Source organism: Alligator mississippiensis, chromosome 6 (genome assembly GCF_030867095.1).
Source record: "Alligator mississippiensis isolate rAllMis1 chromosome 6, rAllMis1, whole genome shotgun sequence".
In the NCBI taxonomy this organism is placed as follows: Eukaryota; Metazoa; Chordata; order Crocodylia; family Alligatoridae; genus Alligator; species Alligator mississippiensis.
In genome coordinates this window covers 65,397,010-65,411,498 of record NC_081829.1, presented here as the reverse complement: position 1 = coordinate 65,411,498, position 14,489 = coordinate 65,397,010, and the positions used below count along the sequence as shown (strand labels likewise).

Genomic DNA, 14,489 nt, shown 5'->3' with positions numbered 1-14,489 from the left:
ATCTCTAAGCGATGTGGACCCTTGCGGACCCAACGTGCCTTTCTTAAGCAGGCAACAGAGGTCTAAACAGCCTCTAGCCTCTCCCCGTCGCCAAGCGCAATCCTAGACGTATCCCTATCCTATATGCCCAATTTTCGAGCCCACGGAGTCTTAACAGCTCCGGGGGACCTGGGAATCGAACAAAGCCCACAGAGATTCAGCTACTCTGTGAGGAAAGAATTGCCGAACCTGCAGAGCCTAAACCACTCTGGGGACAAAGAATCGAGTTTGTCAGAGTCCTCCAACGAGGTCTCAAGCGGAGCTGCACCTGGAAGACTGTCCAGCCTACACCGCGACCATCTTGGGTGTAAGTAAATAATCTTTTCAATCAACCACTACGCCTCCGTGCCTAATTCTAGCTCGTGCGTACCTAACTGCCCCGCGGTTTTCTCCAACCCCGTGTGCCCGGGCTGCTGGCCACAGCCCGCATGCACAAAGATGGGCCCGGCTCGCCCCCGGCCCGCACAGAACCTTGTCTGCCTATGCACCTCTATGAAGTATTTTTCCCATCTGGCAGATAGGAAAAGTTGAAGCAGTGGGATTTAGACGAAATCACAGAGTAAGTTTGTTGGTTAGCCTTAGTCCGTGCTTTTGACATCATTTTACATTTGTATCCCACATGTAAAGTTCAATAGATGCGCTAAAGAGTGTTAGTCCTGAGATCTACTTGTCTTTTCTGGTATTCATGACACATATTTGAAGATCTAATATACATTTTCAGTAACACTTTGTAACCTTTGCATGATATTTATATAATGACAACTATTCTTCTTGGCTATGGACAGACATTACACATAAACTGGTTTAAGTGATCAGAAACTGGTTTAAACTGTAACAGAACAGATGTTCAGTGTACATAAACCAGTTTGAAAATGGCTGAAATAGGTTTGAGATAAAACATGTGAATGTAGTATCAGACTTAACTGATTTGGCTCAAACTGGTTTATGCCAAATAAACAGACTGGGTCTGTCCTGGACCCTTTCCTGGCTTAAGTTAAACCAGAGTCCCCCAGCATCCTGGCAGGGCTCTCTGCTCCACAGCAGAGCTGGCCTCTCCCCTCTGCTCATTGGCTACAGCTCTGGCAGAGACTGCAGGTGTTTGCCTGGCTTCCCCCTGCTCCTGCTCTCCCCTCCCCACTTCCTGCTAAGCAGGGATTCCCCATCCCCTCTGCCTTACAAAGATACCTCTCCACATTAGCTAGCAGACTACATGCTGGCTACAGTCCATGCCGTGGCATACAGGACAAAGGCAGAATCAACAGGTAGCTGGTAATGTCCTGCTGTTGTTTTCTTAATGGGGTGATAAACACTGTGTTATCAATTCCCTACTTGGCTCATCAGAAGTGGGGGGAAATCTCTCCCTAATCAGAGCATCCTGCTGGGGCCTGGCCATGCCCCTCTCAGTTCAGAACTGCCCTCTGGCTTCTAGCTTGAGCCACTGCAGGCATGTGTCTGCATGTCTGGGATGTCTGTGCAGTTACAAATGGATTCTGCCTAGCCAGGTGAGACTAACCTGCAAAGATTGAATCAATTCAGGCTCAGACTTTTTGAATGTCTGTCCCTAGCCCTCATGGACAGTCTTCTACCCTTACACTCTGACAATCAAGTTGGATTTGTTTTACAAAAATGTTTATAAAAGTGCAAAGCAAATCTACGAATAGAAGATGGCATAGACATTGATGTAGTGCATAGATGTTAGCAGTAGAAAGTCCAGTCACAATTTCCCCTTTCAAGGAGCCTTATTCATGAGTGGGTGTGATAGTGCTGGGAACTGTCAGACCATAGCAACACCCCTGTCAATAGAGTTCCTTAAAAGATTAATGCATTATAAGTTCCTCTTGTAATGATTGCCACTATCAGAAATTGCCTTGGGATGAAAAAGGAAAGGGCCTCATTGTGGTGGCCCTGTACAAGCACACAACAGTAGACGGTTCCCAGCTGTGAAGAATTTATGATCCAAGTAGACAGGACAGACACAGCATAGATGCAACAGGTTTGGAATACTAGCATAATTAATAGTGTTACAATGGCAAATGTCATAAAAAGTTTTGCATTTCAGAGTGGTTTGGATTAAATAGTGATTTTAAGTTGTGGGGGGGTTGGTATCTGTTGAAGAAGGAAACAACGAGCTTATAAAATATAGGAGTGATGTCGTAGCTGTGATGGTCCAGGAAATATGCAAGAGGGAAGGATATTTTAGGGGTGATTTCTTTTATTGGGCCAACAGCATGGTTGGGGGAGATTTTAGAGAAGGTTTTGGGCAGAAAGTACCCTTCTTTAGGTTATTTGTGGAATACAGGCACGTGTGAGGTACTTCATGTAACGGTGGTGAGAAAAGCACGAGACTTCCTTTAACTTCTGATTCCAGTATTTTATGGTTTGGGTGAGTGAAATGTATGTCACCTTCACTGCCAAGAAATGTAGTTTTAGTGTCCATTCCCTAACTTTTTTCTAGAGAACTGGAGTGCCCTAGCAAACTTCTAGATTTGGGAAGGAGTGAGAGGAAGCAGACTCAGAGTGGGGAACTACATTATCAAAGCCAGACTGTATTTAACCCTCTGACAAACATAAAAAAGCTGTTATTTCCCTGTAATGGGGCCCCCTACCCCATTATAAGAGAGGGAAAGGGTCTAGGGATGCCTGGGCCTCTCTCTATCAGTTTGTCACTTTTCTTTGTGGTTTTCTTTTTTATCTTTCTCTCCCCTTCTGCCTCCCACTTTTTCTTCCATTTTACTTGCTCTTCCTTTGGGTAGCTGGAACCAAACTAGCAGGTAGGAAAGCCTGAGACAAGAACACTGTGAGCCCAAGTGTAGGCAGTGTCTGATGGCCCAGGGGTAGAAGTGGAGGGCCAGATGACCCACAAGAGACTATATAGGCCCAAGCCTCAGGCCAGAAAGGCAGACTGGCTATAGGAGCTACAGGGAGCCAGGCTCCAGATGGAAGATCCCAGGGCTGAACCAAGTCTATGAAGGAAGGACTCAGAAGGACAGCCAGGGTCAGTGGTGATGCATAGGGGGTGCATGGAGGTGCATGTGCACCCCCTGAGAGTGCTGGTGCACCCCCTGACAGCCAGCGTTCCCCACTTAGGTTGGGCAGGCAGGAGCACTGGTGCCCCCCCTGAGAGCCCAGGCTGGGGAGTGGGAGCACCAGGAGAAGTGCCACTGGCACTTCCGGGTGCGCCTCTGGCCCTTCTGGGCACACCGCTGGCACTTCTGGGTCAGCACGATCAGCCATGGGGAGATCCTTCCCCCCAGTCGTTGACTGGCTACTAACTCAGGAAGTACCAGTCACCCATGGCCAGGGTGAAAGGAGCCTAAGAACCCTTGTAACAACTGCTGCTGGACTTGCAGCAGGGCTAAAGATCCCTGCAAAGGCAGAGCAGGAAAGTTTGCAGCCACAGCTGTTTTGTAAAAATATATGCATGTAACAGCCAGGCTCAGAGAGGGGTCTGAAGAAGAGGGGTCCTGGGGCCAGGGAGTTCAGGCAAGAACCACGCTGCAGCCTGCGGTTGCTGTGGCAGTGAATAAAAGCTGCGATCGGTGATGGGGAGAAGACAGATTTGGTATCCTTGTCTCTCTGTGAGGCAGAGAGAGACTCACAGAGAGGGAAAGAGTTGTAAGGGAGACTTGCCTAGAAGGGCAGGATGTCAGTCTGGAAAGGCTCTGGAGACAGAGTTAACTGAGAAAACAGCCTAGGGCTGGGTGGGTAATAAATCAAGGGTTGTTTCAGTTATCAGCACAAGGGGCTGTGTCTGGGAATTGGAGAAAGGTGTTTGGGGGGCGGGGGGAGGGAACAGTGTGTGTTTCTTTTGCAGGTACAACAAACAGCTGGACCAGAGGAAAGCTCCTCTGCAGGCTCTAACAGAGAGCAGAAAGGCACCTTCTCTCTGTAGCAAGTAGTGCTGCATCATCCAATGCTATTGTGTTGCTAATGTTAAGGAGAGCTGATGTTTTGTTAACCCTCTGTGCTCTTGCTGAAATTCACTTGAGTCTCAAGGTTCAAACTGAGGAGTTGTACTGAGGGTGTTTTTAATTCAATTGGCATAAAGTGTTCTTAGTTCATTGATACCCTGGCTTTGACAATTAGATTATTGATATCATGTTTTGATATTAACCTCATTCATATGTTGACTGTTTTGTAATAAACTGTAAATAGTTAGACTCTATGTACTCCAGTGAGTGGGGAAACCACAAGAAAGCACTCCACGGAGAGGTTACCCCAGTCTTAGGGGCAGGGAGGTTGACTGAGACTATTTGACACCCTAGGACCCTGAATCTGGATGTGGCCACAGGTAGCACTATGGCTAGGGTTACACCTTATTGGGTGTGAGAAAAGTACTCTGAGTCTTTTTCTGTTTTGCTTTGCAAGCACTGCTGAAGGGTGAGGTTAACCCAGGAACGGCAGTTGTTTGAGCCAGGGCAGGCACCCATGTTTTGTGGTTTTTGTTTCTTCCAGTGCACTGGATTGTGGCTGTAGGGGAGGTAGAGGCCACTGAAAGGGATGCCAGGGACACTCCGGATCTTACACTTGGTGTTAAGGGCTAGGGACAGAAGTTGCATATAAACTGGTTTAAGTGATTAGAAACTGGTTTAAATCTGTAACAGAACAGAAGTTCAGTGCACAAAAAAGTTTCAAAATGGCTGAAACTGGTTTAATGTGGTATCAGACTTAAATGATTTGGGTCAAACCTGTTTATGAAACTTCTGTCCCAGACCCCTTCCTGGTTCAAGTTAAATCACAGTCCCCCAGCATGCTTTGCAGCCCCGGCTGTGCTGTGCTGTCTGTTCCAGACAGCAGGGCTGGCCCTGCCCCTCTGCTTCCTAGCTGGAGCAGTGAGGGCTGGCTGATGGGAGTGGGGTGGGGGAGAGGAGGAAGGCAAGCCTGGCTGGGATGCAGCCCAATCTACAAGCGGGGGGGGGAGGGGGCTTCCCCTTCCCCTTCCCCAGGCAAACCCCAGATGGGGTCTGGGACCAGGAAGTGCGTGTGTGTGTGTGTGGGGGGGGGTGTTAAACAGCCCTTCCCCCACTCAAACTTAATACTGGCTGCAACTGTGGACTACAAATCTCAGAGGCACCTGGAAGTAGGAAGAAGTGATGAGCAATCCTGAAGAGTCCTGCTGCTTTATTCCTGGACTGCAAATCCCAGAAACCTCAGGGACAGCAGGAAGAGGAAGTGAACACAGCCAGAGAACTGTGCTGTGCTCTAGCACTCCCTAGCTTTTGGCCTGAACCACTGCACGCATGTGACTGCATTTCCTGAATCAAAGGTAAATGTCTGTTCACTTTTGTTTCAATTTAATCTGTGCATCTTAGACTAATCTGCAAAGACTGAATCAATTCAGCCTTGGGCTTTTTGACTGTCTGTACTGAGCCAAGAGGACAGAAGATAGAGACTGGGGATAAGGACTGAGCCTCTGAAGGGCAAATCCTGCCAGAGCCTGAAAGGCAGGGTTGGAATAACCTATGGGACCTGTGGCCCTGGGGCCTGTGTAAGGGCCTCACAGGCCCTAGAACTCGAAATCATGAGTGCGTGAGTCAAGCGGAGCCAGAAGCTGTGGCCCTGGGTGGTCGGCTCCAAGCTAGAGGGTGCAACCAGAGTAAAAGTGGGATGAGGCCAGAGGAGCCATGGTCTAGACAAGGGACCACTACCCAAAGCTCTCATCACCTTTAAGGCCAATTTGTCAATTTGTTATATCAAGGCATGGCAGATAAGAATACAAAGGGGCGGGAAGAGAACCTGAGGAAATTAGGGACGCTAGCAGGGAGAGGCCTCTAAAAGTGGTTGCACCCTGCTGACACCAGTAGTTACACTGTAGTCCCTCATGAATTGTGTCCCTTTGTCAATATGACATTGTTACTAGTAAGTTAGCAAATGATACTAGGTTCTCCAGTGTACTCTTGGACAGAAATCATACAGCAGAATTGAAATCTATACATTCAAATTTAAGTAGTAGAGCTAAGAATTAGGTTTAAAACCTCTGAAAGATGAGAATTAAGGAAAGCGGTTGGTTGGTGAAAAAATGTGGGCTTGGGCTATCCTGTCAGCCTACTGAGGCTTCTATTTTAGAACAAGGGGAGATTCACGGATGCAGCTGGGTGCAGCCAGGTTCCTAGAATTTAAAACGATGCTAAAGCATGTAAGTAGAAATGCTTGTGCTGGCATGCCAAACATAATGAAAATGAAGTTTGCTTTGGTTTATTTAATACTAAATAGTGTAGTGAAGTGTTGCAGCAAAGCAGCCATGAACCCTTTTCTGTGTACAAACCTGGTAGCAGTTTTCTTCTTGCCATTGCTGCTGCTCGATGACTTTCATATTCCACAAAAGCAAAGCCCCGGTTTTTTGTCTTGTCTGCTGCACTGGGATACACAATGACATCAACAACTCCATCTGTGACTTTCCTCATCTCTGCTAAAATTTCTTCTCTTTTCTTAGTTTTTGGGATTCCTCCTACAAATAAACGGCAGTTGTCTACACTGGCACAAACACCTAGGAGTCGTCCATTCCTGCACACAAACAACAGTTTCAGTTCATTATAAAGCAGACTCATTTCTTTGTGCACTCACAAAATAATTTCTCTAGACACAAGATTCAAATTCTGAATTCATTTTGAACATTTCTCTGCACAATAGCTTGAAGGGGAAGCTAGTGGCAAAACAGTGCAAATGGTTTTGAGAAGATATTGTTTTAAAGGTTTTAAGATTTGGGAGAAATAAGCTGCAAACTTTACTTCATACTTCTATGTTTTTATTTTCTCAGGCTGCCAGTTAGAACTCATATTAACACATAATTTTACCTCTGATGAACTCAAGTATGAAGACTTGCAGACTGACAGGCTGACTGTGATGTCACAAGTTGCTGACATACTGCTGAACAAGATTTATTCTGGGCAATATTAAACTGCAAGGTCATAGCCAGTAGGCCTGTGTAAAGTGGCTAGTATTCACCCTGGATTTGGATCTGGCCGATCTGGGGGACAGTGATTGCATTCGGTGATTCAAATCCTTGTCTCAAATTGATTCAGCCAAATCTGATTCAGAGATTTGGCTGAATCTCTGAATCAAACAGGCCCCATCTCCTGCCTGCTCTCCCAGTCCCATCAATGGCTGCCCTGCCTGGATCCAGGATCCCAGCAATTAAAAAAAAAAAAAAAAAAGCCTTGCACTCATTGGCTCCTGCCAGGTGTGGGGGAGATCCCTGCTCCCCCTCACTGCCCCGCGCTGCATGGGGGGGCTCTACCATGAGCCCCTGGAAATCCCAATGGCCATTGCAGAAGCCAGTGAGTGCAGGGCTTTTTTTTTTTTTAAAGTGCTGGGACACTGGGGCTAGGTGGGGCAGATATTGATGGGGCTGGGAGAGTGGGCAGGGATCAGGAGGCACTCAGGGGGGCTGGGGGAGCAGGTAGGGGATGGGGCCTGGTGGGGGTCCCCCCATTGCCCCTCCCAGCACCATACTTACCGGCATGGAGCCTGGGTCCAGTTCCCTGTGGTGGTGAGTGGGGACTGCTCGAATCTCCAAATCTTTTCCGAATATTTTCTGAATCAATTCACAGGTTTCAAATTGATTCAGATCTTTTAACTGGTCTCCCGATTCGATTCAGATTCGGAGATTTGGCCACCAAATCAGGCCAAATCTCCTCCAAATCAAATCGGCAACCAAAGCTTTGTACAGTCCTAATAGTCAGTCCACAAGTTTGAGGGTACATGGAAACAATGTTCTTTTAACTCTTACTGTTCCTTAGCTTCCTGCTGGTGATGGCAGGGTGGGCTTATCTCTGCTGTCTTCCTGGTTATCAACTCTCATTGTGTGTCTCCTCCACAGAGTCCCAAGGACCAAAGACACCCTCATCCAGTTCCACACTTGCATCCTGTTTCAAAGCCCCCCTAAAGTGGTCTAGATGATTTCAGCCTTCTTTTAAAAGGAGGAGTTTGGGAACAGGAGGAGCATATGGGAGAGTGAATTGAGGTAATTTTGTTAAGAGGTACTGACTTCATGCATTAGAACACTGTTTCTTGGCAGGCTTGTCGTATGGCCTGCTCATCCTCTGAGAGCTTTACAAAGGCCTCCCTACTATCCAACTCCCGCAAAGCCTAGAAGAGAATGCTCAACGATTCCTTCAGTTTCCACATAGCCAAATAGGCACGTCAGTAAAACTGGTTTGGAATTTTTTGACACAAATTTTTCCAGAAAGGGCAAGTTTGGAGTTGACTTGAAACACATTTTGAAATTGCCAATGTTTTGTATTCATGTTTGTTTAAGTCAGAAATCTGATTCTTTTTTAAACTGCTTTTACTGTATTTGCTTGTGCACCACATACTCCCAAATATCTTGTTTTGGGAAGGCAGGATGAAGAAAAAAAGATTATTTTAGAGCCATGATTGAATTTTGACTGCAAGGGATCCTGACTACATAGCTGAATCCAAACTAGTGTTGCTTAGGCAAAAGCTAAAGTGTTAACACTCTTACAGCCAGCAGCGAGCTGGCAGCAGGGATTTGCTATGTAGACAAAAACTTTGCCAATTTAGCAGAAGATGTGAAAGGGTTAACACTAGCTCTGATGCTAAAGGGTGCAATCTTCCCCCTCCCTCCCTCTCTGAGGCTGAGAAGTAAGGCAACCATTTTACAGTATCCCCATGGTTTCATTTTCCATTTCAGCATAGAAAATCAGCTTTCCAACTTAAGACATACATCTCAATTTTGAAAAGCTAGTTTGGCTGGAGGAGGCATGTGTGGTGTAAAAGTAACTATGGCAATTTGAAATTTAAACAAAGAAATAGTAAAAGAATAATTTTAAATGAGCAAAGCGAAATATGTTGAAATGATCTAAATGGAGCATTTTTGCTTGACAACTCTATGTTATTTTTACGCACATTTTTGTTCATAAAATTGTCATCCCAATTTGAGACAAGAAAACCCAAATCAATGTAGTTGTCAGCCTCTGAACCAGACTGGGTATTTAAAGCTACTTAGCAAGTCTTTGGAGAGTGGAGGATTATAGAGGGTTGGTCTCCAGTAAACATTTTAAGGCTCATGAGAGGGACTAACAAGTTTCCACCGGCTTCTGCCTCTACTGCATGTACAGTTTATAGGAAGAAGCACGATCCCCACGATATTATACCAGCCAATTCTCCTTCCGTCTGATAGTTGCAAAACTGTGGCCCACATTGTCTTAGTTCTATGTATGAATATAGGCCTTCAGGCTACAGTGCTGTCTATGCAACCTTCAACACTAAATTAATGTTCAATGCTATAACCTTGACTCACTTGTAACTGCCTATTTGTGATAGAACACACGATAAACCATGTCATACAGTGCTTTTCCTTTAAAGAAGCTTATGAAAGTTTTCCTGCACTGCTGATGTTATTTATCAGAGTTGGTAGAAAATCAGAATTTATCACTTGGAACATTTTAATATTTTGCATGGTATTTTCAATCTGAATCAGATTTTGGCTTTGCTTGCAGTTAACCTGTGACCACCCTGAGATGCTATGCATCTCATCAAGTTGTGTTTTTGAGTGCCACATACTCTCATTCAATTAGATTTCTTGCTCAGACTACATCTCCCATGATGCAGAATGTTGATTTTATTTGACGAAAGATTGTAGAACATCAAGAGGCTGACAGCCACTGGACTCTTCAGCCTGGAGAAGTGCAGGCTCAGGGGGGGACCTGGTGGCTGCCTATAAGTACATTAGGGGTATATATCAGGATCTGGGGGAATGTCACCAGAGTGCCCCGAGGGATAACAAGGACTAATGGTCATAAACTCCTCCAAGACCATTTTAGGTTGGACATCAGGAAAAATTTCTTTACTGTCCTAGCCCCCAAGGCCTGGAGTAGACTCCCTCCAAAAGTGATGCAGGCACCTATTCTGGACTCATTCAAGGTAAATTTAGATGCTTATCTAGCTGGGTTCCTTTGACCCTAGCTGACTTCCTGCCCCTGGGGCAGAGGGCTGGACTTGATCTTTGAGGTCCCTTCCAGCGCTAATGTCTATGACTGGGAAGGAGGCTCTTCTAAGCCAGACTGGCTGACCTGCTCCACTGGGCTTTAAACTAAGCCCACCAGGGAACCAGGGGAATACCGCCACCACTGGCTCACTAAGCAACCCTTGCAAAGCCAGGAGGCCGAGGCACTTAAGGGAGCCCACGCCTGCCCCAGCCCTGAAACAACCGGTAGGCAAGGCAAGGGCCCCTAAGGGGGCCCTTGCCTGCCTATACAGAAATGCTAGGAGCTTGGGGAATAAACAAGAGGAACTTGTCCTTCTGCTTAACGCAAATAATTATGATGTCATAGGGATAACGGAGACCTGGTGGGACTCCACCCATGACTGGACCATGGGTATAAATGGCTATAACCTATACAGGAGGGATTGAGTAGACAAAATGGGTGGGGGCATAGCTCTCTATGTCAAGGAGAGCTATGCGTCCCTGCTAGCTGACATTGGCGACCATGGTGGATGGCTGGAGACCCTCTGGGTTAAAATCTGTGGAGAACACGGCACAGGGAACATAATAGTGGGAGTCTATTACAGACCTCCCACCCAAAGTCAAGAGCTTGACCAGGAGTTCGCCAGGGAATTGGCTGAATCCGCATGCTCCAGGTCCATGGTTGTCATGGGAGACTTCAACTACCCAGACATCTCGTGGGAAGAGAGCTCAGTTAAATCTGAGTGGTTACAAAGCTTCCTCTCATGCATGGATGACCTCTTCTGACATGAGGTCTATGGGCCAATGAGAGATAAAGCACTGCTTGAACTGGTACTGGCAACCAGGGACAACCTAATCAGTGACCTAATAATCAATGGGAAGCTGGGTGACAGTGACCACGAGCTGATCACCTTCACCATCTGCCATAAAGCTGGCAGGACAGTCAGCAGTACAGAAGTCCTTGACTTCAGGAAAGCTGACTTTGACAAGCTCAGGAGGCTTGTTGGTGAGGCCCTAAGGGACCATGACCCAAAGGGGAGAGGAGTTCAGGAACAGTGGTTGCTCCTCAAGGGGGTGATCCTTGTTGCACAAGCTAATGCCATTCTGTTTCAGAGGGAAGGCAGCAAAAGGGTACAGCAGCCCCGGTGGCTCTCCAGGGAACTAGAGGACCTCCTGCAGCAAAAAAGTAAGACCTACAAAGAATGGAGGATGGGATCCACCTCCAAGGAGGAATATTCCACAATGGTCCGGACCTGCAGGGAGCGAACAAGAAAAGCCAAAGCTGTGACTGAACTCCAACTAGTTACAAGTATCAAGGATAATAAAAAGTCCTTTTTTAGATACATGGGGAACCAGAGGAAAAGCAAGGGCAACATTGGACCCCTGCTAAACCAGAAGGGACAACTGACACCCAGGAAAAAGCCAACCTACTAAATGGGTACTTTGTGTTAGTTTTCCATCAGTCCCACGAGTTGCCCCTGCCCATTATGGGACAGTGAGGCCCAGGTGATGGAGATCCCTTGCCCTCCATCAATGCTGACCTTGCGAAGGAAAACCTTGAGAGGCTGGACACCTTCAAGTCAGCCGGCCCTGACAGTTTACACCACGTAGTACTCAAGGAGCTGGCTAGCATCATAGCTCAGCTCCTGGCATGGATTTTGAAGAGTTCGTGGCGCTCTGGTGAAGTGCCCAAAGATTGGAAGAAGGCCAATGTGGTACCTATCTTCCAGAAAGGGAGGAAAGTGGATCCGGCAAACTACAGGCCCAGCAGCCTGACCTCTATCCTGGGAAAGATCTTAGAAAAAATCATCAAAGAGGCCACCCTCAATGGACTGGCCAATGGCAACATCCTGAGGGATAGCCAGCATGGATTTGTTGCAGGTAGGTCTTGCTTGACCAATCTCATTTCCTTCTACGACCAGGTGACCTATCACCTGGACAAGGGAGAGGAGATTGATGTTGTATATCTTGACTTCAAAAAAGCCTTTGATCTGGTATCCCATGAGCACCTCTTGGCAAAACTGGCCAACTGCGGCCTCGGGTCCACCACAATCTGCTGACTGAGGAATTGGCTTGTGCTTGGACCCAGAGGGTGGTGGTTGATGGAAGTCAATTGTCGTGGTGCCCTGTGACCAGTGGGGTCCCTCAAGGCTCTATCCTTGGGCCTATATTGTTCAACCTCTTCATTAATGCTGTGGACATTGGAGTCAGAAGTGGACTGGCCAAGTTCGCCGATGATACTAAACTCTGGGGTAAAGCATCCACACCTGAGGACAGGAGGGCGATCCAGGCTGACCTTGACAGGCTCAGGAAATGGGTGGATGACAACCTGATGGTGTTTAACACTGAAAAATGCAAGGTTCTCCACCTTGGGAAGAAAAACCTGCAGCATCTGTATAGACTCGGCAGTGCTACGCTGGCTAGCACTACGGATCATAGAATCATAGAAGTAGGGTTGGGAGGGACCTCGTAGATCTTCAAGTCCAACCCCCCTGCCTGGGCAGGAGGAAAACTGGGCTCAAATGACCCCAGCCAGGTAGGCATCAAGCCGCTTCTTAAAGACCCCCAGGGTAGGAGCCAGCACCACTTTCCTTGGAAGTTGGCTCCAGATCCTAGCCGCCCTAACTGTGAAGTAGTTCTTACGGATGTCTAATCTAAACCTACTCTCCAACAACTTGTGGCCGTTATTCCTTGTTATCCCGGGGGGCGCTAGGGGAAACAAGGTCTCCCCCAAACCCTTCTGGTCCCCCCTAGTGAGTTTATAGACGGTCACTAGGTCCCCCCTCAGCCTTCTCTTGTGAAGGCTGAACAGGTTCAGGTCCTGTAGCCTCTCATTGTAGGGTCTGCCCTGCTGTCCCCGGGTCATGCAGGTGGCCCTCCTCTGGACCCTCTCAATGTTGTCCACATCCCTCTTGAAGTGGGGTGCCCAGAACTGGACACAGTACTCCAGCTGCGGCCTGACCAGTGTCATGTAGAGGAGGAGGATCACCTCCTTGGCCCTACTTGAGATGCACCTGTGGATGCACGGTTAGCCCTGCCGACCGTGACCTTGCATTGTTGGCCCATGTTCATCTTGGAGTCAATAATGACTCCAAGATCCCTTTCTGCCCCCGTGCTCTCAAGAAGGGAGTTTCCCATCTTATAAGTGTGCTGCCGGTTACTACTGCCCAAGTGCAGCACCCTGCATTTGTCCGAATTGAAACACATCCTGTTTTTGTTAGCCCACCCCTGCAACCTATCCAGGTCTTGCTGCAGTCTTTCCCTCCCTGCTAACGTGCCCACCTCACCCCAAATTTTGGTATCATCAGCAAATTTGAACAGGTTGCTTTTCACCCCATCGTCCAAATCGCTGATAAAGAAATTGAAAAGTATGGGCCCAAGGACCAAGCCCTGGGGGACTCAGCTGCCCACTTCCCCCCAGGTCGAATATGACCCGTCCACCACCACCCTCTGAGTATGACCCTTCAGGCAATTTGCAATCCTTCTGACTGTGTAGGCATCAATGCCACAGTTGCCTAGTTTTTTTAATGAGGATGGGGTGGTCGACAGTGTCAAAGGCCTTGCTGAAATCCAGAAAGACTACATCCACAGCGACACCTGCATCCAATGCTTTTGTGACCTGATCATAAAAGGCAATCAGGTTGGTTTGACATGACCTGCCCCTAATGAGACCATGCTGGTTGCCCTTAAGCATCATCCCCGATGCCGGCCCATCACAGATGTGCTCCTTGATCTTCTCAAAGAGTTTCCCCAGGATTGAGGTAAGACTGACAGGCCTATAGTTGCCTGGGTCCTCCCTCCTCCCTTTTTTAAAGATGGGGACCACATTGGCTATCTTCTAATCATCTGGCACCTGGCCCGAGCACCATGAGCGCTTGTAAAGCCATGCCAAGGGCCCTGCAATAACCCCTGCTAGCTCCCTCAACACCCTGGGGTGGAGAGCATCTGGACCTGCTGATTTGAACACGTCCAGCCCCTCCAGAAGCACTCTAACCCGGTCCTCCTCAACCTTAGGATGAAAGGGACTTGGAGGTCATGACTGACCACAAGATGACCGTGAGCCTTTAATGTGATGCTGTGGCTAGTAAAGCGAGCAAAACGCTGGCTTGCATCCATAGATGCTTCTTAAGCAAATCCCAGGACATCATTCTCCCGTTGTACTCAGCCTTAGTGAGGCCACGTGGAGCTGGAGTACTGCACCCAGTTTTAGGCTCCCCAATTCAAAAAGGATGTGGAGAATCTTGAGAGAGTCCAGAGAAGAGCCACGCGCACGATCAGAGTCAGGAAAACAGACCTTATGATGACAGGCTGAGAGCTATGGGACTCTTCAGCCTGGAAAAGTGCAGGCTCAGGGGCAACCTGATGGCCACCTATAAGTTTATCAGGGGTGTACACCAGGATCCGGGGGAACAATTGTTCACCACAGCACCCCAAGGGATGACAAGGTCAAACAGTTATAAACTCCTGCAAGCCCATTTCAGGCTGGACATAAGGAAGAATTTCTTTACTGTCTGAGCCCCAA

The 14,489-nt window shown here is 47.7% G+C and overlaps 1 protein-coding gene across 3 annotated transcripts in view; it reads right to left on the bottom strand.

The window, feature by feature from the left end:
- A1CF (APOBEC1 complementation factor) overlaps window positions 1-14,489 on the bottom strand; it is a 78,204-nt gene that overhangs the window by 31,743 nt on the left and 31,972 nt on the right. For all 3 annotated transcript variants that reach the window (XM_006275910.4, XM_006275911.4, XM_014607846.2), the window contains exon 5: window positions 6,305-6,543. In XM_006275910.4, coding sequence (XP_006275972.3) covers window positions 6,305-6,543 — 239 coding nt within the window. The remainder of the gene's footprint in view (window positions 1-6,304; window positions 6,544-14,489) is intronic.